Consider the following 24,973-nt stretch of genomic DNA (forward strand, 5'->3'; position numbering starts at 1 on the left):
ATACTAAAGAAAGTGATTGCTTTACCCCTAAACCCAAACATGTTGTGTCTCAGGATACTTCTCATTCCTGAAATTGTATTCCTTTCCCAAATGCTTTATTCTTAGGGTGTCTCTGGGTGTGGTTTGAGTGTTGATATGTCTGTGTGTGCTTGTAGGAGGAGGCGGTATGAGGTGGTATGGAGTGGGGGTGTTTTGGTACAGGGAGTTTGTGATTGGTTCTTTCAGATGTTGCAGAGGACAGAGCATCTGTTGATGTCTATGAAAGGCAGACTGGGCTTCTGATAGGCCTTTTTACCCTAAAACGTAGTGACAGAGCTTTACTGCAGATTCTTCCAACTTAACTATATGGAAGAAATTGGTCAGTTTAGAATACTACCAAAAACAAAACAAAACAAAACACCACCACCACCACACACACACAAACCCCATAAGCATAAAGAAATCTTTGTAAGCCTGTAGCTTTTTTCAGAAGTTTGTGATGACAATGACAGAAGTACCAAAGAAAGCTAAGACAGTTAGTTAGGTAATGGCTCAGAAAGGATTATCCGTTATCCTAAGCAGCAAAAGTAGTGTGAATAGGTATTGCTTCTCCCTCTGTTTTCAGCACCTCTTCTACAGTTCACTACTTTTTTGTATCTGCTTCTGAATGAAACCAGATTTTTCTATTTAAAATATGTTAGTTTTTTATTATTTTAGATCCTCATAAACTGACGAAAGTTAAGATACTAAATTTTTTTTTTAAAGATTTTATTTTTTTCCTTTTTCCCCCCAAAGCCTCCCGGTGCATAGTTGTATATTCTTAGTTGTGGGTCCTTCTAGTTGTGGCATGTGGGATGCCACCTCAGCGTGGTTTGATGAGCAGTGCCATGTCTGTGCCCAGGATTCGAACTGACGAAGCACTGGGCCGGCTGCAGCAGACCGTGCGAACTTAACCACTCGGCCATGGGGCCAGCCTCCAAGATACTAACTTTTTAAAAATTCAGCAGCTCTAGTTTTTGTAATTAAAAAAATTGTGAAAGGTAAACATAAATTTCTTAAACAGGCAACATAGAATGCCAGAATTGCTTTTATAGGTTAATCATTTATGCTTTTAACATTTCTTAATTCCTGTTAGAATGAAACTTGGTATAAATACATTTTACATTCTAAGTTGTGGGGGTTTTCTTGTTTTTTTTTTGCTGAGGAAGATTAGCCCCGTGCTAATACCTGTGGCAGTCTTCCTCCACTTTATATGTGGGTTGCCGCCACAGCATGGTGACCAGTGATGTAGGTCCATGCCCAGGATCTGAACCTATGAGCCTGGTCCACTGAAGTGGAGCACGCCAAACTTAACCACTACGCCACAGGCCCAGCCCCTAAGTTTATTTTTTAAATAGACTGGGTGTTGTGTTATTCTCTGTAAAAATCAAGTTGTTGGTTTTTTAAAAAAAAGTAATGGCCTTGTATATCCAGAAATTTTATATATTAATGTTAAAGATGTTCTTGACTTCTGAGTGCATGGAGTGAAAGAAGCATACTAAAGGTATTCCTGAGACTCTCAAAATCACACTATGGCTATTCTTTGACAACTGAAGCCCAAATATGTGTAAATTTGTTAGCAAAGCTGTTTTTAAGACAACTTAGAGATTTGAACTTGATCTTTATTAAAATAGTAGTCTTTATACTGTTGTAGCCTTTTATAACACATTGTTTTTTTTTAGAAGACATACGTTGAAACTATCCTGAAGAAAATCTGTTTTTATTTTGGTCAGTTCTTTATATATGAAATACTTAGCTATCCACCTTATGCACCAGGTCATAAGCATTTTGCCTTATTCTTTATGTTAAAAAATCTTCCTGTAAGTATTAAATGTGATCCCTTTTTTCTTACTTGCTAAAATTAATGGATTTAACTAGTATTATAAAAATTTATACCTGCTATTGTCAAGAGAAAGTATTGATGGAGTAAATCCTTAAAATCATGGGATAGCATACTGAGGAAGAAAACAAACAGTTATGTACCTTCAGTATAATAACAAAATTGCCCAAACTGTGTTTTCATTAAATGGTTATTTGGGTTTGACAAAGTAACTAACCTGGAATCTTAAGGTTAGTAGTTCATTTTATGATTTTATTCCTGCTGATGGAAACCTTCTTTGTAAATAGTGCTTAGAAATGCATATGGGTATGTTTTGTGTGTGTTTTAAGTGAATAAGGGGAGCAAGAGGAGGGAGGAAAGTTGTACTGAGTAGCTTTTCCTCTCAGTTATTTTTAATTAGAAATAGAAATTTCTTTGCTTTAGATAAGATATAAGATAATGATAAAATGAGTTAGGGAGCTAGTTGGTTTCATAATTGTAATTTGTTTGATTAGCTAAAAAAGTGTGTGCTAAAAAAGTCTGTATTAAAACCAGCTTTATACATGCATACCTTGTTTTATTGTGCTTTGTAGATACCACATTTTTACAAATTGAAGGTTTGCAACTCTGCATCGAGCAGGTCCCTTGGTGCCATTTTTCCAACACCATTTGCTCACTCCTGTCTTTGTGTCACATTTTGTTAATTCTCAAAATATGTCAAAGTTTTTCGTTTGTTATATTTGTTATGGTGATCTGTGATCAGTGGTCTTTGATCTTACTATTGTAATTGTTTTGGGGGTGTCATGAACCATGCCCATGTAAGATGGCTAACTTAATTGATAAATGGTGTGTGGGTTCTTTGTTGTTTTTTTAAAAATTTTTATTTATTTATTTATTTTTTGAGGAAGATTACCCCTGAGCTAACTGCTGCCTAATCCTCCTCTTTTTGCTGAGGAAGACTGGCCCTGGGCTAAATCTGTGCCCATCTTCCTCTACTTTGTATGTGGGACGCCTACCACAGCATGGCATGCCAAGCAGTGCCATGTCTGCACCTGGGATCTGAACCGGCAAACCCCGGGCCACCGAAGGGGAGCGTGCACACTTAACCACTGCACCACCTGGCCGTCCCGTTGTGTGTGTTCTGACTGTTCCACCGAGAGGTTGTTCCCCTGTCTCTCTCCCTCTCCTCGGGCCTCCCTATTCTCTGAAATACAACAATATTGAAATTAGGCCAATTAATAACCCTACAGTGACCTCTAAGTGTTCAGGTGAAAGGAAGAGTTGCACATCTCTCACTTTAAATCAAAAGCTAGAAATGATTAAGCTTAGTGAGGAAGGCATGTGGAAAGCCGAGATAGGCCAAAAGCTAGTCCTCTTGTGCCAAACAGCCAAATTATGAATGCAAAGGAAAAGTTCCTGAAGGAAATTAAAAGCGCTACTCCAGTGAATACATGAATGATAAGAAAGCAAAACAGCCTTAAAGCTGATATGGAGAAAGTTTTAGTGGTCTGGATAGAGGATCAGATCAGCCACAACATTCTCTTAAGTCAAAGCCTAATCCAGAGCAAGGCCCTACCTCTCTTCAATTCTGTGAAGGCTGAGAGAGGTGAGGAAGCTGCAGAAGAAAAGTGTGAAGCCAGCAGAGGTTGATTCATGAGTTTTAAGAAGCCGTCTCCACAACATAAAAGTGCAAGGTGAAGCAGTAGGTGCTGATGGAGAAGCTGCAGCTGGTTATGCAGAAGATCTAGCTGAGATTGTTAATGAAGGTGCTACACTAAACAACAGATTTTCAGTGTAGATGGAACAGCCTTCTATTGGAAGAAGATGCAACCTAGGACTTTCATAGCTAGAGAGGAGAAGTCAGTGCCTGGCTTCAAAGCATCAAAGGACAGGCTGACTCTCTTGTTAGGGGCTAATGCAGCTGGTGACTTTAAGTTGAAGCCAATGCTCATTTACCATTCTGGAAATCCTAGGGCCCTTAAGAATGATGCTCAATCTATTCTGCCTGTGGTCTATAAATGGAACAGCAAAGTCTGAATGACAGCACAGCTGTTTACAGCATGGTTTACTGAATATTTTAAGCCCACTGTTGAGACCTACTGCTCAGAAAAAAAAAATCCTTTCAAAATATGACTGCTCGTTGACCATGCATTGGGTGTCAGTGTGGCCACCCAAGAGCTCTGATGGAGATGCACGATGAGAGTAATGTTTCATGCCTGCTCACGCATCCATTCTGCAGGCCTAGATCAAAGAATGATGTTGACTTTCAGGTCTTATTGTTTAGGAAATAACATTTCCAGAGGCTGTAGCTGCCATAGATAGTGATTGCTCTGATAGATCTGTGCAAAGTCAATGGAAAACCTGGAAGGATTTACCATTCTAGATGCCATTGAGAACATTCGTGATTCATGGGAAAAGGTCCAAATATCAACTTTAACAGGAGTTTGGAAGAAGTTGATTCCAGCACTCGTAGATGACTTTGAGGGGTTCAAGACTTCACTGGAGGAAGTAACAGCAGATGTGGTAGAAATAGCAAGAGAACTAGAATTAGAAGTGGAACCTGAAGATGTGAAGGCAGCCTAAATGGCTGCAATCTCATGGTAAAACTTTAATGAGTGAGCAAAGAATGTGGTTTCTTGAGATTGCATCTACTCCTAGTGAAGATGCTGTGAAAATTGTTGAAATGACAACACAGGATTTAGAATATTACGTAAACTTAGTTGATAAAGCAGTGGCAGGTTTGAGAGGCTTGACTCCAATTTTGAAAGAAGTTCTGTGGGTAAAATGCTGTCAGACAGCATCACATGCTACAGAGAAATTGTTCCTGAAAGGAAGAGTCAATCTATGCAGCAGGCTTCATTGTTGTTTATTTTAGAAGTTGTCACAACCACCCCAGCCTTCAGCAGCCACCACCTTGATCAGTCAGCAGCCATCAACATCAAGGCAAGACCCTCCACCAGTAAAAAAAAATTATGACTCACTGAAGGCTTAGATGATGGTGAGCATTTTTTAGCAATAAAGTATTTTTTAATTTAGGTGTGTATGTTGTTTTATAGGCATAATGCCATTACACACTTAATAGACTACAGTATAGTGTAAACATAACTTTTATATACACTGGGAGACTAAAATATTCATGTGACTCGCTTTATTGTGATATTCACTTTATTGCAGTGGCCTGGAACGGAACCCACAATATCTCAGGTATGCATGTATTTAGTTTTTGACATATGTTTTAAACCATTACATGTATGTAGGGATATGAATATATATAAATAACACTAGTCACATTGGATGAAGATATTATAATATCATATAAGATTTATGATAATATACACAAGTGCTTAAAACTATAATGAGAATATATATATACATCACTTGTAAAACTACAGAAAAGTAATTGTAGGTATATATGATTTAATTAGACTGAACAATATGTGGAGGAAGCTGCGTATAGCTTTAACTTGTGAAGACAAGTAGAATAACTTGCGTTCTGAAACTTTTGAACACAAAGGAACTTTAGAGATCATTTGATCTAACCCCCTTTTTTTTTCTAATGAAAAACATGGGCCCAGAGGTTAGGTAACTCGCCTAAGTTTATGATACTTAAGGTGGGCCTGCAACTCATGAAATGCCCTCCCTAATTTAAGTATTTATAATACTTTCAGATAATTCTACTTGACAGAATAGAAATGTTCTCCAATAAATTATCTATTGTATCAATTTTATCTATCCAAGATGAGTTCCATTCCAAAACTAGATTTTATGTTCTCTGGAAAATGTTGCACTCAGAATAGTAAAAATTGCAGGAAGAATGCAGTACACCTTTAAAATATATGTGTTTGTTTAAAGAGTGTTCTAACATTAATGCTCAGTAAGTTACAAAGCACCCAAGGTGTGTTTCCTTGGGACTTAATCTACAAGAAGGAAAGATCTATCCAAGTAAGATCCATCTAGTTTTATGGCTTAAAAAGAATCTTATAAAATCTTCTTAAGTTATAAAACTTAAAAGATAAAAGCCCTGGAAGCTGCCTTTTGGTATAGAGAGTTGAGCGTAAGTATTTGTTCTAACCATATGTCATGATCTAACTAGCCATGTTCCTGTTTCCACTTTTTTACCATTATAAGCTACGTTTTTTTTTTTTTTTTAAGATTTTATTTTTCCTTTTTCTTCCCAAAGCCCCCCGGTGCATAGTCGTGTATTTTTAGTTGTGGCTCCTTGTAGTTGTGGCATGTGGGATGCCTCCTCAACATGGCTTGGTGAGCGGTGCCATGTCCGCGCCCAGGATCCGAACTGCTGAAACCCTGGGCCTCTGAAGCGGAGTGCCGGAGTTAACCACTCCGCCACGGAGCCGGCCCCTATAAGCTACATGTTTACCACTTCCCTCACCCCTCAGCTTTACGTTATACTTTAGGATAAGTTTTCAAGAAAGGTGTTACTAACTCATAGAATCAGTATTTTCTAGCCCTCCAAATACTTAATGGCAGTGAATTTAAAGGAGAAGGAGCTCACGAAAAATGGTGGAAAACTGCTTTAGGGGTGCCTACAAAAAGAGGGGCCATCAAGTAAAACATGCGAAGCATAACAGAAATAGGAAGAGAGGCAAGTTTGGTATAACAGAATCAAAGGGAAAGAGCTCTTTACAGGAAAGATTAAGTGATGTTAGTGAAATAAGACCCGCAGTGGATTAATAAGCAAATGGCGTTGAACCCCGAGAGGCTTGCAGGGATTGAAGCTTAAGTGAATGTGTTAGAGGGAAAGTAGAGGCAGTGGACAGTGAAAGGAAAGAAAGGAAAGGACAGAGATAGAAGATAAACAATGACTGTTTTGTGTGTTTATTTTAAAGCTTGGAGAGACCCAATTGATGACTGAAGGGAAGGGGTTATGGAATGGGAAAGAGTGAAGCTAGTGGAAACCAAATTATTAATTATGAGACTAAGATCCTGGATGAATTGATAAGGCTTGAGGTCCAGAGAGAGATGGGAGGATTTTGAGAAAGGGAGAGAATCTTCTTTGTTTGGGACGTAAGTGAAGGACCAGAGATCAACCATAGGGGTGGTGTGATATTTTTTTTTCTTTAAGTTATTGGCTAAAAATGGGGAAACAAGTTGACGATTTGCACTCTTTGCATATTTAGCATTTTTGCTTAGAAAGGAGCTTCTCCTTAATAAATTTTGAAGAACATGGACAAATTTTATATATTTCAGCTGAGAGAAAACCTGAAGTTTGTTAATTAAAAATATTCCCCCAAAGCTCATGAAGCTGATAACGTATTTTCATTTGCTTTCTAATAAAGTTGGTTAGAGTAAACTCATAATTTTAAAATAGTCATCTTTTATTTCTTTTTATTTCCTACCTTATTTTTTTCTTTGTTGTCATCTACGAATTTTAATACTACCTTAATGTGTTTATTTGGATCTTTAAACTTTTAAAAATATTCTTCTATCTGCTGGCTCATTTCATTCTGTCCTATTAATAACACTCTGAGGTAGGTATTTAATTGTGCAGAGGTTAAAATACAGATTATTATTTATTCAGAGTTGCATATACTATATAATCCTGGGAAGCAGGTATTGAGTTGTCCAACTAAATATATCCCATACAGCACCTAATTTATACTCTAAAGGTTTGTGTTTTGCTTACATTTTGAACAAATAAGTGGCAAATTCTGTTAACCCAAATTCTGATTCCTGTCTTTTTGTGATAGATCTGCAGTTTGATTTGTAGATCAAACCAAACTTTCCACTCTTTGAGGACAGTATTATAAGTCATTTAGCATCTTTATTATTTAGTTATTTATTTTTTAACTTTTTATTGAGATTATGATCGTTTACAACCTTGTGAAATTTCAGTTGTACATTATTGTTTGTCCTGTTGTAGGTGCACCACTTCACCCGTTGTGCCCACCCCCCACCCCCCTTTCCCCTGGTAAGCACTAATCTGTTCTCTTTGTCTACATATTTAGCGTATTTATTTAAGGCTTGCTGTGTGCCAAACCCTGGCTCTAGTCTACCTTTTCCACTACACAGCATATTTTATGCTTGATGACATTTTACTTGCCAGAGTAGCTTTTTGTTAATACTTATCAAAGTCTCTGGATGTAGCCCAGCCTAGCCAAATCTGGAGGGTAAGAAATTTTGAATTGTGCCTTTACAAGAAAAGAAAACACATTTAAATATTCTTGCAAAGTCAAAAAAGTTTAACCTAAATGAGACATCAACTCTGTCAGGCTTAATGCTGATTACTGCTTTTCATCTACAGCATGAAATGTAGTGATCAGGGGGAGAAAGTAGGCTCAGTACTGTATTTTATTTCATTCGGAGTCAAGGTTTCTGGGTAATTTAAATATTTTATTTTGAGTGTTAATTTCCAAAGATCAGACAGATAATTTCTGAAGTAGCTTGAGAAGTTGAGATTTGATTCTAGGGTTGTAATCTCATTGCCTCCTGGAGCCAAGCTGGTTAAAAGCACGCATGATGCAAACATTGGGTTCACAGTTGAGAGCATACCCAGCTGAAGCAGCAGCCAGGCTTCAGCTCTGGTTGATTCTGTTGTTTTCATCTGTCAATCTGAATGTTCACAAGAAGCTTGAACTCCACAGATCCAAAACAGAATTTAATCTCAGCTGCCTGCAACCCCACATAGAGAGACCGTTTTAACTCTACCTGTTCCTCTTCTGAGTTTCTTTTAGATTCATAGCACCACCATCCATCCAAACTAACATCCTGGAGTCAGCCTCATTTTTCTCTTTCTCCCTCCCCACATCCAATTACCACTAAATCCGATCCATTCTGTATCCTAATTAAGTCTTTTGATTCCTCTGGTGGTTGACTAGTAATGTCTCAACTCTTTATCTTTCTAGTAGTTTTCAGTCTAGCTTCTGGCCTTCATTCTGTCTTAATTTCTCCGGTACATCTGCCACACTGTCATCAGAGTTATCTTTTTTATCAAAAAAAGAAATTTTATGCATGTTCATTGTTGAAATGTTAGAAAATTATAGATTAGTAAAAAGAAAAATCACTACCCCAGAAGTTAAATGAATGGTGAGATTAAAGGGTTATTTTAATTTTTAAATATTTTGGTTTGTATCTTTTTTTCCCTCTATATACATAGCGTTTACCCTTGAAAAGACAGTTCCCTTGTAAAGTCAGTCCCTAATCCTAAACTCTGGATCCCATCTCCTCACAGGTGTTGTACATGTCAAGTATCACCTTCTTCCTCTTTCCTTGATTCTTCCCATCAGCATTTACATAGTCTTAAATTTCTCGTTAGCAGACACCTCCCTCTGCTGCTTCTGCCCACTGCCACCCTATTGTCTCCCTGCTTTCACGACCGTTTGAGAAGGTCCTAAAAAAAGATTGTGAAATATATCATACAAAAGAATTTAAACGTCATAGGTGAATATTTTAAAGAATATTAATAAAATAACATTAATAAAATACTCATCTAGCTTCAGAAATAAAAGTTACCATTACTTTTGAAACCTCCTGTATGCCTCTTCCTTGTTCCTCATTACTTCCTTCCCAAAGTAAATTGCTCTCCTGGATTTTATGTACCATCCCTATTTTTCTTCATAGATTTAAACAATGTAAGTGTCACCTTTTTTTAAATGTTAAATAAATGGAATCATACTGTAAGTGTTCTTTTCTGACTTCTTTTTTTTAGCATTTTAAGATGAATCCATCCTAATGGATGTAGCAGTACATTTTTAAGGCTAAGTAGTATGCCATGTGACAAAGTTTATCGTAATTTATTTTACTCCTAACTTATTGTGAACAGTGCTGCTTTAAATATTCACATCTTTCCTGGTGCACAAGTGTATGGTTTTCTCTAGGGTGTATATGTAGGAGTGCACTTGCTGCGTGGTACTTCGTCTTTGTTCACTTTTACCAGCTTCTGTTCTTCCTGTAATACAGGAGTTCCAGGGACACCACATGCTCCCTGATGTTTTGGATTGTCTGACTTAATAATTTTTGCGAAAGGTATCTCATTACAGTTCTATTTTATATTTCCTCCATTATTATAAAGAGGTTGAATATCATTTTATTTGTTGATGGGCCATTTGTGTTTCTTTTAGGAAATACCTCTTGGCTGTTTTTCAATTTGGTTGTCCTTTATTGATTTATAGAAGTTCTTTTGTATGGCTAAATTCTTTTCCCAGTTTAAGATTTGTTTTTTCACTTTCACGGTGTCTTGAGAATCCCAAAGAGAATTTGTCAGTCTTTTCCTTTTTGGTTTGTAGTTTTTGTGTTTTGCTTAAGAAATCCTTTTCTACTCTGAGCTCATGAAACTTTTCTCTCTAAAATTTTGTTCTAAAATGCTATCTTCTAAGAGTCTTAATAGTTTAGCATTTCACATTTAAGTCTTTAATCCTTATGGGTTGAGGGATCCACTTTCATTTTTTTTTTTTAATGGGTAATCCATTTGTCTTAGCCCTGTTTACTAAGACACATTTCCTATTCGGTCTTCAGTCAAGTTTCCAAGCAGGTGTCGGTCTGCGTCTCATCTCTCTTTTCTGTCCTGTTGGTCTGTGTGTGTCCATACTTTATGAAATCTTGATACCTGCCAGGGCTAGTCCTGCCACCTTGCAAATTTAGATGTCTTTTCTTAAACCAGACTTTAAAGGAAATTTGCAAAAATGTAAAATAATGCCACTCATCTTATAATTTTGTATTGGAAATATAGTTATTTTCATAAAATTTTTGTATGTTAAGCATTAAGTTTATTTTTTATTTTGAAATGAATTAACCAATTTTAAAATTTCACAGTTTTAATTTCTAATGTGGTAAATATCAATATATCTTTGTTTGCCCCATATGAGCGATAGCTCTTTTGAGTACTCAAAAATTTATAAATATAAAAGAGTCCTAAGATCAAAAAGTTTTAAGACCCATTGCTATAAACATTTAAAACTATATTTTTTTGTTAAGTACACTTCTAGCTATATTCCCTAAGTTTTGATAGGTAATATTTTTGTGATAATTCATTTCTGAATATGTTCTAGTTTCCACTATGATTTCTTCTTTGATCGAGTTGTTTCAAAATTTTCAAATGTGGGTGTTTTTCATAGTTCTTTTTGCTGTTGTTTTCTGACTTACTATGTTGTGGTCAGAGAATGTGATTTGTATCACACAGTTCTTTGAAATTTGTTGTGGTAGACTTTTTTGGCTTCACATCAGTCACTTTATATAAATGTTTTAGAAGTGCTTGAAAAAATTTTTTTCTCTAATTACTAGTGGCAGTTTTTTAAATGCTCTGTTGATCAATGAACAGGTAGGAAAGTAGTAAGTACTCGAGACATTTTCAAGCCGAGAGAGATGTAATGCGAGTAATTGGTTACAAGGGTGTGGTTAGGATTAGAAGAGCAAGAGAGGAGAGGGTTTGAGAGGAACAGAGGGAGGTTGTTACCCCAAGTTCTGAGAGTTGCTCCTACCTATGGCTGGAACCAGAGAGCCTGCTTGCTGCTGAGCTGCTCGAGGCACTCTGACTTACTGGTACAACCACCCTCCTGCAACTGAGCGGGAACCCAGGAGCTCAACTTGGGCTGATTTTTCTGGAATCTACAGCTACTTGTTCTGGACTACAATAGGAGACACCTTTAGTTAGAGGCATTATCAGAACCACAGGGAAAAAGGCTGGAGGAAGAATGGCGTTTTTCTACTTGTTTTTTTCTGGTACCTCCTATTGCGGAGCCAAGGACAGGGGAGTCTGGCAAAAGTAGTTTGCAGGCTGGCTGCTTGATTTGTCCGTTACTTTAAGAGATGTTAATGAAGTTTCCTACTATGAAGGTAGATTTAATTTTCCTTTGCTTATCTATTTTTGAGGCTAAGTTGGGTATATACAAGTTTTATGCTTTTGGTGAATTGAACCTTTTATCACTATGTAGTTTTCCTCTATCTCTGTTAGTATTTTTGGCCTTAAAATTGGTTTTACTTGATATTAGTATAACTGTGTCAGCTTTCTCTTGGCCTGGTATCTTTTTCTGTCCTTTGAATCTTCCTGTGCCCTTATGTTTGAGTTATGTTTTCAAAAATCTCATATTGCTATCTGTTTTCACCCTCCATTGAACTTTCTTTACTATTTAACTAAAGAACTTAACCTAGGTTTTTTTAATGAGTAACTAATGTAATGAAACTTATTGCCTTTATTTCATGTGATTTTCATTTGTCCTGCTTTTTTTCTGTGTTTTTTCCTTCCCTTATTAGGGATTAATGTCTTCTTCCTTTTTGTCATTCCGTTTTTCCTCCCTCTGCTTGTTTGAAGTTATACACTCCTGTTCTTTTAAGGGTTACCCTAGCGATTTTTTGCATTTATTTTACTGTTGTTGTTCTAGTTTTTATTCCAAACTTTTTGTTAATGAATATTTCAAAAATATTCAGAAATATGCAGAAAAGTAGAAAAGATAGTACATCTCTATCCTTTGTATAGATTCAACAAACATTTTCCATGTTTACTTTATCTTTCATTTATTTTTTATTGTTTAATAATAAATTGTTTTTGTTAACAGCTTTATTGAGAAATCACATGCCATGATCATTTATTTAAAGCATAAAATCTTTTATGGCTTATAATATAATATAATATAATATAATTAATGGCTTTTAATATATTCACAGAAAAGGGCCTGGCCCCGTGGCTGAATGGTTAAGTTCATGAACTCTGCTTCCACAGCCCAGGGTTTAGCAGGTTCAGATCCTGGGCGTGGACATGGCACTGCTCGTCAGGCCATGCTGAGACGACGTCTCACATGCCACAGCTAGAAGGACCCACAACTAAAAATATATACAACTGTGTACTGGGGGGCTTTGGAGAGAAGAAGGAAAAATAAAATCTTTAAAAAAAAAAAAAAAATATATATATATATATATACACGTGTATATATTCTCAGAATAGAGCAACTGTCACCACAATTAATTTTAGAACAGTTTAACAAATTTTTTGTTTTTCTTTTTGAGGAAGATTAGCCCTGAGCTAACTACTGCCGATCATCATCTTTTTGCTGAGGAAGACTGGCCCTGAGCTACCATCCATGCCCATCTTCCTCTACTTCATACACAGGACACCTACCACCGCATGGCTTTTGCCAAGTGGTGCCGTGTCTGCACCTTGGATCTGAACTGGCAAACCCCCGGCCGCTGAGAAGCGGAACATGCACACTTAAATGCTACGCCACCGGGCCAGCCCCCAATTTTTTAATTGAAGTATAACACATAGAAAAATGCACAAATCTAAATGTGAAGTTCACAAAGTGAGTGAATGCACACTTGTAACTACCACACATAGAGAAATAGGTAGTTGCACCCCAGGAGCCGCTCTTATGCCCACTCCTAATCACTACTTCCTCTTCTTCCTCCTCGAAGGTAACCATTGTCTTGACTTCTGATACCATAGATTATTTTTGTCTATTTGTGGGCTTATATAAATGAAATTCTATGGTGTGTATTTTTTTTTTTTTTTGGTCTGGCTTCATTTGCTCAGTATTAGTTTATGAGATCCATGTTCTGTGTAGAACTAGTTCATTTTTATTACACTGTATGAATATACCACAAATTATTTACCCATATTACTGTTGGTAGACATTTGAGTTGTTTCTAGTTTGAGCCTGTCATGAACAATGCTGCTGTAAACGTTCTTGTACATGTGTTTTGTTGAATATATATATATGTTGGGTACATACCATGGGATTCAATTGATGGGTCAGGGTATGTTTACATTCAGGCTTAGAAAAAAGCACCAAATGGGTTGCCAATTTACGCTCCATTGGCAGTCATATGAGAGTTCCAGTTCCTGCACATACTTGCCAACTTGGTCTTATCAGTTGTTTTTAATGTTAATCATTATGGTGGATATATGTTACTATCATAATATGGCTTTAATTTGCATTTCTCTGATGAACATGAGGTTGAGCCCTTTTCCTTATATTTTTTGGTCATTAGGATGCTTTCTGTGAATCATGTGTTCTAGTCTCCTGCCAGTTTTTCTGTTCAGTTGTTTGTCTTTTTCTTATTGACCTGTAGGCATTATGATGACTAATGTAACATGCATAATTATAAAAATCTGAAGCTTATCAGTATGTTTCCATTCTTCTCAAGAAGTATAATGACCGTAGAATGCTTTAAGTCCCATCACCTGCCGCCCACTTTATGTGTTGTTTGCTGTGTATCTTGGTTCTATTCTGTTTTAATCTTACAGATTAGGCATTTGGGGTTCATATCCTTTAATTGCAAATCCAAAATCTAGAAAAAGCTTTGGAAATCGAAACTGTTTTTGTATGTTGACCACATATTTTTCTGGTGGCAAAACCTTACCTGAATGGACATGGGATTGCATGTATATTTTTTAAATCCCGTATACTGTCAGTATTCACTTATTTCGGTGCTAAATACTGATTTGTTTGATGAAGTGCTGCTTTATAACATTATTATTATTTTTGTAAGATCTAAAAATACTTAATTTTGAAACATGTCTGGCCCCAAGAGTTTTGTCATAAGGAATTGTGGGGCCTGTATTGTTTTATACAGTGTTCAGCTTTACTTACATATTTACATATTTTGCTCACCATTCCTTCTTGCATCTTACACCTGTCATTTGGAATCATTTTCTGGAAGGAAGTCAAAATTTATTGTTTAGTTGGTTACTGTTGGTGATAAACTCTGTTTTATCTGAAAATATCTTCATTTCACACATGTTCCTGACATTCAGTTTTTGCTAGATAGAAGAGTTAAAATTTTCAGTTGTTTTCACTTGTATCAAAGATATAATTCCACTGTTTTCTAAATTCTAGTGTTATCTGTCTTCCTTTGTTGCTGTTAAAATGATAGCCATCAGTCAAATTTCCATATCTTTGTAGGTACTCTCTCTTTTCTCCTTGGTTTTAGGATTAGTTCTTTTTTGATTGGTGTGCTGAATTTTCACAGTGATGTATTTGAGTTTGGAATTCTTTTTATTTATGCTTTTTGGAATTCATTGGGCTTCTTGAACCTGAGGATTGTTGTCTTCACAATTGTGGGAAATTCTCAGGCATTATGTCTTTAAATGTTGCCTCCCATTCTGTTTTGTGTTCTTTTTATCTCACATTGTTCTATTTCTCTGTTACATCCTGAATAAATTCTTCAGATCATCTTCCTAGGTACTAATTCTCGCTTCACCTTTGTTTAATCTGCTACTTAATCTATCCATTGAGTTTTTTAAAAAGTTTTATTTAGATATAGTTCGCATTCCATCAAATTTACCCATTTAAAGTGTATAATCAGTGATTTTTAGTATGTTCACCCAGTTATGCAACCATCCTCCTAATCTATTATTAGAGTATTTTTGTCATCCCCGAAAGAAGGCTTGTACCCATAAGCACTCACTCTCCATCTCTTTGCTCCCTATCCCCCATGCCCCATCTGACACCAGTTTACTTTCTGTATCTGTAGATTTGCCTGCCCTGGACATTTCGTATAAATAGTATCATCCTATACCTGGACTTTTGTGACTGACTTCTTTTGCTTAATATATTTGAGGTTCATCTGTGTTGCAAGAGATATCAGTACTTCATTATTTATTTATTTAAAAAAATTTCGTTTTAAAGATTTTATTTTTCCTTTTTCTCCCAAAGCCCCCCAGTACATAGTTATGTATTTTCAGTTGTGGGTCCTTCTAGTTGTGGCATGTAGGATGCTGCCTCAGCATGGCTTGATGAGTGGTGCCATGTCTGTGCCCAGGATTTGAACTGGCAAAACCCTGGGCCACCACAGCAGAGCACACGAACTTAACCACTCGACCACGGGGCCAGCCCCTCATTATTTTTTATGGCCAAATAATATTCCATTGCAGGGATGCAACACATTTTGTGACCCATTCATCGATTAATGGGACATTTAGGTTGCTTCTACTTTTTGGCTATTATGTATAATGCTGCTATGAGCATTTGTGTACATGTTTTTATGAGGACGTGTTTTTATCATCTGTTGAACCCTTAACTCTATTTTTTAAGTAGACGAGAAATACACTTGTATGTTCTTGTCATAAAAGTAATAATATAAAAGTATATAGTGCAAGTAAGGATGTCCTCTTTCTCCTCTGTTTGAACTGCTATGAGGGAACTACTGTGAAATAGTTGGGTGTGCTTCCTTCTGGTCTCTTGTATGCATTTATATAAAGTTTGTATAAATCGCTTGCTTTTGTTTTAATGTAAAGGGACTGTATGTATTTTTGAGGCTTGTTTTTTCTTTGTTTCAGTATGTCTTGGGGTTCTTTTGTTAATACCCATGGATTCACAGCATTCTTAATGGTTGCATAGTCTTATTTCTGTATGCCATAATTTGTATAATTTAGCTATTGATAGACATATATTGTTTCTGGATTTTGTTCTTACAAACAATGAAGCAGTCAACGTTCTTAGTAATTTTTTAAAAAAACATTTACTGAGGCAAAAAACGTTATGTTCCAGGCACAATTTTGAATGCTAGGAATACAAAGATAAATAGACCATAATCTCTGCCTTAGAGTTGCTCACAGTTATATAAATGCTACAAGAACATAAAGTAAATTATTTGGGGATCTGGTGCTTTTCCACCTAGGGAAGATAGATTTTTATTGCACCAGCTATTGCGTACTATTGTCTTCTGAATAATTTCTCATTTGGGCCTTATTAATTTTTGATATATCTATAGATTTCTGAAAAGCAGAATGGTTGCCTCAAAGGATAGAACTTGAATTCTTCCAGGATTTCTTTTCGCTTCTGCAACTTACCTGGGGCATGAGTTCCTGGATCACTTTTGATTAAATTCTTGCCTAAGGTTCTCAGGTAGCAGGAATTCGGACTGCAAACCTCTATGGGTGTCTGCTTGAGGTTATGACATTTCATGGTGGAACTTTTTTCTTCCTCTACCCATTGCAAAGTTCAAAACAACAAATTTCATTGTTATCTTTTTCTGCGCCCTTTATCTTGTTCACCCTTACACTGAGGAGTCGTAATTCTGTGTAGGTCTTCTGTTGTTTTATGTAGGTTTTCTGTCTCACTTTTTGGTGTTTGGATTTGGTAGAAATCCCCAAGGCAAAATCCAACTCTGATCCTTTTATTTCAGAGCTTCTGCATTCACTTTGTTTTCCTTTCTGTAGAATTATTATCTACTCTGCTGTTGGGCTGGAAATGAGATTCTGTTTAGTCTTTGAAACACACTTTTCCTTTGGCTTTCAGTACACCATGGTCCTGGTTTTTCTCCTCTGTGACCACTCTCTCCTTTGGGTACTACTGTGCCCTGAAAGCGTGTAGAAATTATTACGTATTTGTCTCTCTTTTTTAGGCTGTGGGCTTCTTTTTCGGTGAGGGAGATTCGCCCTGAGCTGACATCCACTGCCAATCTTCCTCTTTTTTTTTTAACTTTCTACCTTTAGTTGGTTGTAAGGTGAAACTGGAGAAAACATTGTTGGCCATTTTATGTACAGTTGCGTTAACAGCCATTCTCATATAGCTCTACATTTTTAATGTTTTTTCCTCTCATTTATATTTCTCCCTACCCTAAATAAGGATTTCTGTCCTTTAGAATAGTTTCTCAAAGTGTCGAATTGAGATAAAACTTTACAAGATGTGAGGCCTAACTCCCCATCCCTTTAACTTACTCCGTTTTCATCACCTTTTAATGTACCATATACTTATTTGTTCTGTTGTTTATTGACCATTTCTTCCCCCATTAGAATTTAAGCTTTATTGGGCCAGGAATCCTGTCAAGTTTGTCCATTCATGTGTTGCCATTATTACTATCTAAGAGGAATGTATTCTGTCCTCGTTTTGATTTACAAACATAAGATTATCATTAAAATTTTTTGTGCCTTGGTTTCAACATATGTTAGTGTGAGATAATACTTACAGAAACACATTAGTTTAGAATCTGAACTGGTTTAGATATGAATGAGCTTTTTAGGGTGCTATCGAGAATACTTAGGTTTTTTTACTAGGAGCATTTCATTTGATGTGGTAGTCTTCAACTTAAGCAGTAATATTCGCTATAAAACAACCAACCATAGTAGTACTTTTTTTGTATCATCATCCCCAGCTGTCTGAAAAAGCAAAAACTTTTGAACTAATATATAAACATGGACCTTGATGAAAATGATGAGGAGCTAAAGAGGCAGAGATTGCATCATTGGGATGAAGCTCCATGATTTAGCATTGTGCTATACTGAGTGGTCTGTGGACCTGTTACTGGGCTGTGCTTTTCATTTTATGAGGACTTGGAGAAATTGTTCCTAATTTCTCCACCTAGTTTCAGTGAGGTGGTATAGTTTAACAGCACATGAAACAATAAATGTTACCCAATATTAATGCCAGCACTGAAGATGAGTTGGAATTTGTTACACCAAAATAATGTGGTGTATTCACCAAACAAATAAGCCCTTTTGCTGGATAATGCCAGGTAGGGTTGGGGAGGAGGAAACAGGAAATAAAGGAGAAAAGAAGAGAAAAAGAGGATGTCAGTGGCTAGAGATTAAATATTATGACAAGTTATTGACAAAAAAGCAGATGACAGTAAAAAACAAATGAAAAATGAGGTCATCAAGCTATCAGAACTGTTTACTTAAGGGTAGGTGGGCTTATAGACCTCACTGTTACCTGAGGCTTTCCCAATCAAGTAATCATTATTAATAGGTTAAATTATGTTTAATACACATAATGTCAGAGATCTGCATTAGAATTTGAAGTTTTACCGCATTTATTTTTACGTTTTTGGTCTTTAAAAGTGTTAGTCTTTATCCATTATATTTCATTTCCTGATCATGCCAGGGAGGCATGTGGCATATTCAAACTTGATTTAAACATTATGAGTCTGTGTTTGGACAGGTACTGATATTTTGAATTGGGAGAAAGGAACAGGACTGATTAGAATTAGTGAATACAGGTTTTCAGTGACTATCTTTTAACCTGCTTTTACTCTTTTGTATATAAACTGTGGCTAGAGCCTTCCAAGAGCTTTACGTCTCATAAGGCTCAGAGTAATAATATATGTCTGTTTTTTACTACGTTGGCCTTTTTGTGTGCCCACACTTCACCTTTGGTGTGAAGCAGCTACTGTAGTGATTCTTGGAGAGACTGTAGTGCAGAGAGGATGTGTTAAGCTCCTGAGCAGCCTTGTCACATTGCTAAATTCTCTCCTCGACTCCTGCAGTAAGCCCCAGTCATAGGGGAGAGAAAATCGCGAAACTAATCCCTTACGTGCATTGAGGTAGAAAAACGTTTAGGAACTGAACTGGTGTCACTCTTAAGTTCAGGGTCACAGATCATAGGCTGTTGAGTGATCTAGAGTAGAGATTCTCAACCATGGTATTATGACATATTGGAGTGTCATTCAGTTTTGTATTATGTCCCAATACCTTGTCATAGTTAATTGCAAAATTTGTCAGTGGTTTTCTTACCAAAAAAGAAAGTAATAAATTAGAATGGATTCATATCAGTTTGATTCATTTGTTTTCATGAGGAGGGAGCTGGCTGAACTACACACACAAAGCCAAGCCAGTTCTGAAAGTGTTTAATCCTTTCTTATGGTATTGAGGATCTTTCCTATCAGGATCAGGATTCTGATGAGGATCTTCCTTTCTGAGCAATGAACCCACTTGGGTCTCTTAAGAAGAGCTCAAATTCCTTTAAGTTTTCCAGACTTGAGCCAACACAAGATGAGGGCTAGGTAGAGTTTTCAGGTTTACTCTAGATTTGAGATGCTTCAAAATATTCAGATTCTGGGCCTGGCCATTTTTGATGGATAAGGGGAGAAAAAGAAATTCCTTTGCTAGTAACCTTTTGGCCTGGGAAAACTGATGTCTGTGTACTGCTTTGCAAATTCTGAGAATAAAGTGCATATTTAAAGATTGGCTGAGATCATGTGTTTTGGGGTACGTGTTAAATATTGAGATAAGAATCATTTTAGGCATATTGTTTACTCAAATTTAATTTTTATTTTTCAAATAGTTTTGGTACTTAAGACTTAGGAAAATTAAACTTTTATTAATACCATGTTTCATAGGTTTTTTTTTCCCCTGAGGAAGATTAGCCCTGAGCTAACATCTGTTCCAATTTTCCTCTTATTTTGTATGTGGGATGCTGCCACAGCATGGCTTGATGAGCAGTGTATAGGTCCACACCCAGGATCGCTGAAGCAGAGCACACTGAACTTAACAACCACACCATGGGGCCAGCCCCTCATAGATTTTTTTTTATTTTTTTGGTGAGAAAGATTGGCCCTGAGCTAACATCTGTTGCCAGTCTTTCTCTTTTTGCTTGAGAAAGATTGTTGCTGAACTAACATCAGTGCCAGTTTTCTTCTATTTTGTACATGGGATGCCACCACAGCATGGCTTGATGAGCAACGTGTAGGTTCGCACCCAGGATCCAAACCCGCAAACCCTGGGCCACTGAAGCAGAGCGTGTTAACTTGCCATTCTGCTTACCACTTACCACTTCTTACCACTAGGCCGGCTTCTCTCATAGATTTTTTTAATGCACATTTTTTTTCATATTTTAACATGTCTGAAATCAGGATATTGTCTTATTGATGTTGTGTCATTGTTTAATTGGAAGCAGTTTTCCCTTCCTAGTGTTACATAAGGTAATGTGCATTTTATGATTGATGGTGTGTCTTAGATTCAGAGAACTATAGTACATTTGTAAAGTACGTAATTAGTTTTTCCATACCTCACCAATTTAGGGGTGGACAAGGGTGATATTTGTCTGTGAACCATTGGAACTCTAATTTCTTAGCCCCCTTCCCTCCCAGTGGTTGTAGGTAGTTCTGCTTCTGTAGTTATACCAGTTACCTGCTGCAGCTATTTTCCATTTTCAGTTATCTCAGTCTGTACCTGCCATTTTTACCACTGTCTGGGAAAACAGGCCACTGTTGCCATAATGGCCTTATAAGCTGGTGGTGTTATTGCTTTTGCTGGTGTTCTATTCTAATACTAGTGTTTCTCATCTACTTTTGTAACATTTTGTCTCTTACCATGAGGGACTCTGAATTGGGCTGTTCACAATATGGTGAGTCATTCTAGAGAGAATGACCAAGATGTAAGCCATAGTCTTTTACAACCTAATCTTGGAGTTTGGCTACCACAGCTGCCTTCCTTTGTGGACGTGTAAGAAGTAGTATCACGGTGGGGAAAACATTTCTTTTTCCATAGCACCCTTCACCATTATGTTCAGGAGACCTAGGGATAATTATACCAATAAAACTCTTCTTAGTTCTCCTTTATATCTTTTTGTTTCATTTGGTAGCTGTGCACATTAACCCTCCTTTATATCCTTGATTCAGTAACAAGGTCTGTCTTCCCTCTCTTAGAAAAGTTCTCAAGATCTGGAGGATTGCTACAACAGTGTTTCCCTTCCAAGATGCTCTACTCTCAGAGGGTTCTGTTACTTTTGGAAACCTCTTTATGTTACTTTCTTCCCTTGGAGAATCATTGTGCAACTTAGTATATCAGAAGTCTCTGAGAATCCTACATCGAAGAAATCCATTTTTCCTTGTTGAACCGAGTGTTTTTTAAAGTTTACTTGATCACAGAAGTAGAATAAATTAAAAATTCTGTTCTGGCATAGAAATTTATCACAAATATATTCTTTCTTAATTCAGAATGTCATTTAGACAGCTTTATTTCTATATTTTGGATAGTTAAAATTTTCCCTAATTTTCAATTTGTAATTGTTTTGTATTTTGGAAGGTAGTTGAGGTCAGAAATTGCAAGTAGTTGATACATCTTATTTTCATTGTTACTAACAATTATGATATTGCAAGATCTGCGGAAAGGTTTTCATTCTTGGCAATTTAAAAGAAGCATTAAAGTTCTGTTACAGTGATTCTCAGCAAAGAAGGGAGGAGATTTCTAATCTAGTTTTCTATTCCGTTGGATGATGTTAAGCTTTCTAAAGGTGTCATGAATTGAAAAGATCTAGAAACATTGCTAGATTGATAGTAATATTTCACTCTCCAGAAAAAGCAGACACTGGCCCATAAGCAGAGAATTCTTGAGTTCTAAATAGACATTCATGCTTCTCTACTTTAATCAAAGAAAAGATGCTCATTAAGAATCTTTATAATGTTGTATGCAATTCTAGTAACATTGGTTATTTGGTTTTTAAAGCCGTAAATTATGGGCTGCTGTGGTTTTTGTTTTGCTTTGTTGTATACTGAAAAAGAATGTCCACTGATGATAACAAGGGAAGAGTTGAACAATAAAAGCTGTGTAAACAAGAATGCAAAATGCATAGCCATTTTGGGGCATTTAGTGTGTGGAAAAATAACTTCACATATCTTGGGCACCAGTATGTTATATTCTGGTGTTGAAAGATTAAATTATGTGCAGATGATCCTATTTAAGAAAACAGAAATATGGACTTTAAATTGTAAACTAAAATTATTTAAAAGTTTTTCACAAGGTTTTTTTGCATGAAAGGTTACTGGTGTAATTCCTCTGGCTAGCTTGTCTGTATGAAATGACATTCTTTAAGGATTTTGGAGAACAATGCTTTTTATAATTGAAAAGCAGTAAAGGAAGCACTGCCAAAACTTTTCAGCACTTATAACCGAGACTGAGACCGTATAACCTCAGTGGAGTAGCTGTGAAGTTTTGTAGGTAGCTGGCTACACTTCATAACCACTTTACAGCATTAGTCTTTACAAACATATTTAGAAATATTTTGATAATAGATTGGAAGTTATAGTACAAGCAATTCAGAATTTGAGAATTAGGCATATAAAATATAGAAATGTAAGGGGATTGTAAAGGAAAAGTTATGAGCATTTAAAGGAAATTTAATCAAGGATTTCAGACTATAAATAGAAGGATATTATGTTTTAGAAAAATAGGTATAAATTATTATTGATAATTCTTTTTTAGAAACGACTGCAGAAAGAACTGTTGGCTTTGCAAAATGACCCACCTCCTGGGATGACCTTAAATGAAAAGAGTGTTCAAAATTCAATTACACAGTAAGTATTTAATTTTTAAAGTATTTATTTTTTTTATTATCAGTGTAATATATGAATATATACTTATTTTTAAAAATACGGAATTATTTTCATGTTGCATCCCATTCTCTTCCCCCAAGAGGTAAATACAGTAAACAGATCTTATTCTATGCATTTATATAGTCAATTATGTTTTAGATAATATCATACCTATTGTATATAATGTATAATTTGTAAACCTTTTCTTTTCTTTTTTTCCCTGAGGGAGCTCTGCTCTGAGCTAACATCTGTGCTGATCTTCCTCCATCCTCTATTTTTGGTGTGTGGGTCACCACCACAGCATGGCTGCTGAGTGGTGTAGGTCTGTACCTGGTAACCAAACCCAGGCAGCCAAAGCAGAACACACTGAACTTAGCCACTAGGCCAGCCCATTTTTTTTTTTAAACCATATATTTGGTTAGTACTGTTTTTAAAAGTTTTCCTGCTGTGGCAGTGTTTAAAAACTGTGGTCTGACTTTGTTTATGAAATGATCTTCATCTTTAATAGAGCAGTTTGGTATGAGGTTGTTCATCAGATTTTTCAAGAACACATTGAAGGCTTTGAAGAGAATCACAGTCAAGAGGTATCCACATCCCCATCCCCTGAACACATTAATTGCCTCCTGTACAGAAGGGTAGCTAAATGAATGTCACACTCTCAGCAGTGTCGTTTAATAGATAAGAAATTTTTCCATGAAGATGAAAAAGTGAAGGATGAAGGAGGACACTCCTGTAGGAGTCTTCTCTCTAATCCAGCTCCTTCCTTAAGAGTGGAGCAGAAGTCTCTTCCCAGATGAGATACCAGGAAGAGTAGAGAGATATGGGTCCCCTCTCTTAAAAACGAGCATTTGAACTAGTTTGAAATGTTTTCAAGAGTATCATCCTAAGATCTCATGACCCAGTATATGGCTTATCCTTAAAACTCCTTTGATTTAATATTTCTGTTAGACAAGGGTAAATGTTCGAAAATGGGAAAATTTTAAATAATTTTAAAAAAATCTCCAAAAACACAAAAGGAATAGAGCCAACAAGACAAAAGTTTATAGACCAACTCACAGGACAGATAGGACGATTCAAATATTTAGCGATATTCTAGGTCCAGAGAGCAAAAGTGACCAAAGTTCACACAACAGTGGACATACCCCTTTAGAAGAAACAATTTTGGTTATCTTTGACTTTAGCTTTGACATTTGAATTCGTATGTAAGACAGGAGTTAAGCTTTAAGACCAGGACTATAAAGAATGAGTCTGTTGACATTTGGATGGGTATATTCATACTTCAAAATGTAGTGCAGAGCTCTGGCTCTATAACAATCTCTTTAAAACATTGCTGGCTTCTCAATTGAGCATTTTTAGGCTGACTGCACAATGGAGCAGAAGGTACAGAGATTTCCAGAATACCCTCTGCTCCAATGCCTGCATAGCCTACCCCATTATCAACATCCCCCACCAGAGTGGTACATTTGTTGGCAATCGATGAACCTATGTTGACACATCATAATCACTCAAAATCATACTTTACATTACAATTTACTCTTGGTGTTGTATATTCTGTTGATTTGGACAAATATATAATGACATGCATCATCATTATGATATCGTGCAGAGTATTTCCACTGCCCTTTAAATCCTCTCTGTTCTACCATTTAACCACCCCTGTCCCCGACCCCTGATCTTTTTACTGTCTCCATAGTTTTCCCTTTCTAGAATGTCATATAATTGGACTTATACAATATGTAGCTTTTTCAGATTGGCGTCTTGCACTTAGTAATATGCCCTTAAGGTTCTTCCCTGTCTTTTTGTAGCCTTCAGTTGATTTTTCATTTATATCAAACAAAATCTGAAAATGGAGCACACATTTAGAGTGTATGGCATTTGTTCTGTATAATTAAACAAGTGACTTTTCTGTTCTATATAATTAAATAGATTATACTCCATTTTCATCTTTTTTCCTCTCTTCCTTTGTTAACCTTCCTCAAAATATCCTGTTAACAGCTAGCCCTATAGTTCTCAAGCAAAATAGTAATAATCAATTGCTTCCTCTTTCAGCCTTTACTTTCTGGGGCTGAGGAGGGACCACACAACATAATGATTTATAAAAAAGGAATGTTTTGCATTTTTACAAATAGAAACATTTATATAGATTGTCAAGTAGTT

General features: G+C 36.3%; 1 protein-coding gene across 1 annotated transcript in view; it reads left to right on the forward strand.

The window, feature by feature from the left end:
* The window catches only part of UBE2W (ubiquitin conjugating enzyme E2 W), a 69,912-nt gene that overhangs the window by 12,232 nt on the left and 32,707 nt on the right, over positions 1-24,973 (forward strand). The window contains exon 2 of the mRNA NM_001433514.1: positions 22,707-22,798. Within this exon, the coding sequence (NP_001420443.1) occupies positions 22,707-22,798 (92 nt within the window). The remainder of the gene's footprint in view (positions 1-22,706; positions 22,799-24,973) is intronic.

This window comes from Equus caballus, chromosome 9 (assembly GCF_041296265.1).
Source record: "Equus caballus isolate H_3958 breed thoroughbred chromosome 9, TB-T2T, whole genome shotgun sequence".
NCBI classification, from domain to species: domain Eukaryota; kingdom Metazoa; phylum Chordata; class Mammalia; order Perissodactyla; family Equidae; genus Equus; species Equus caballus.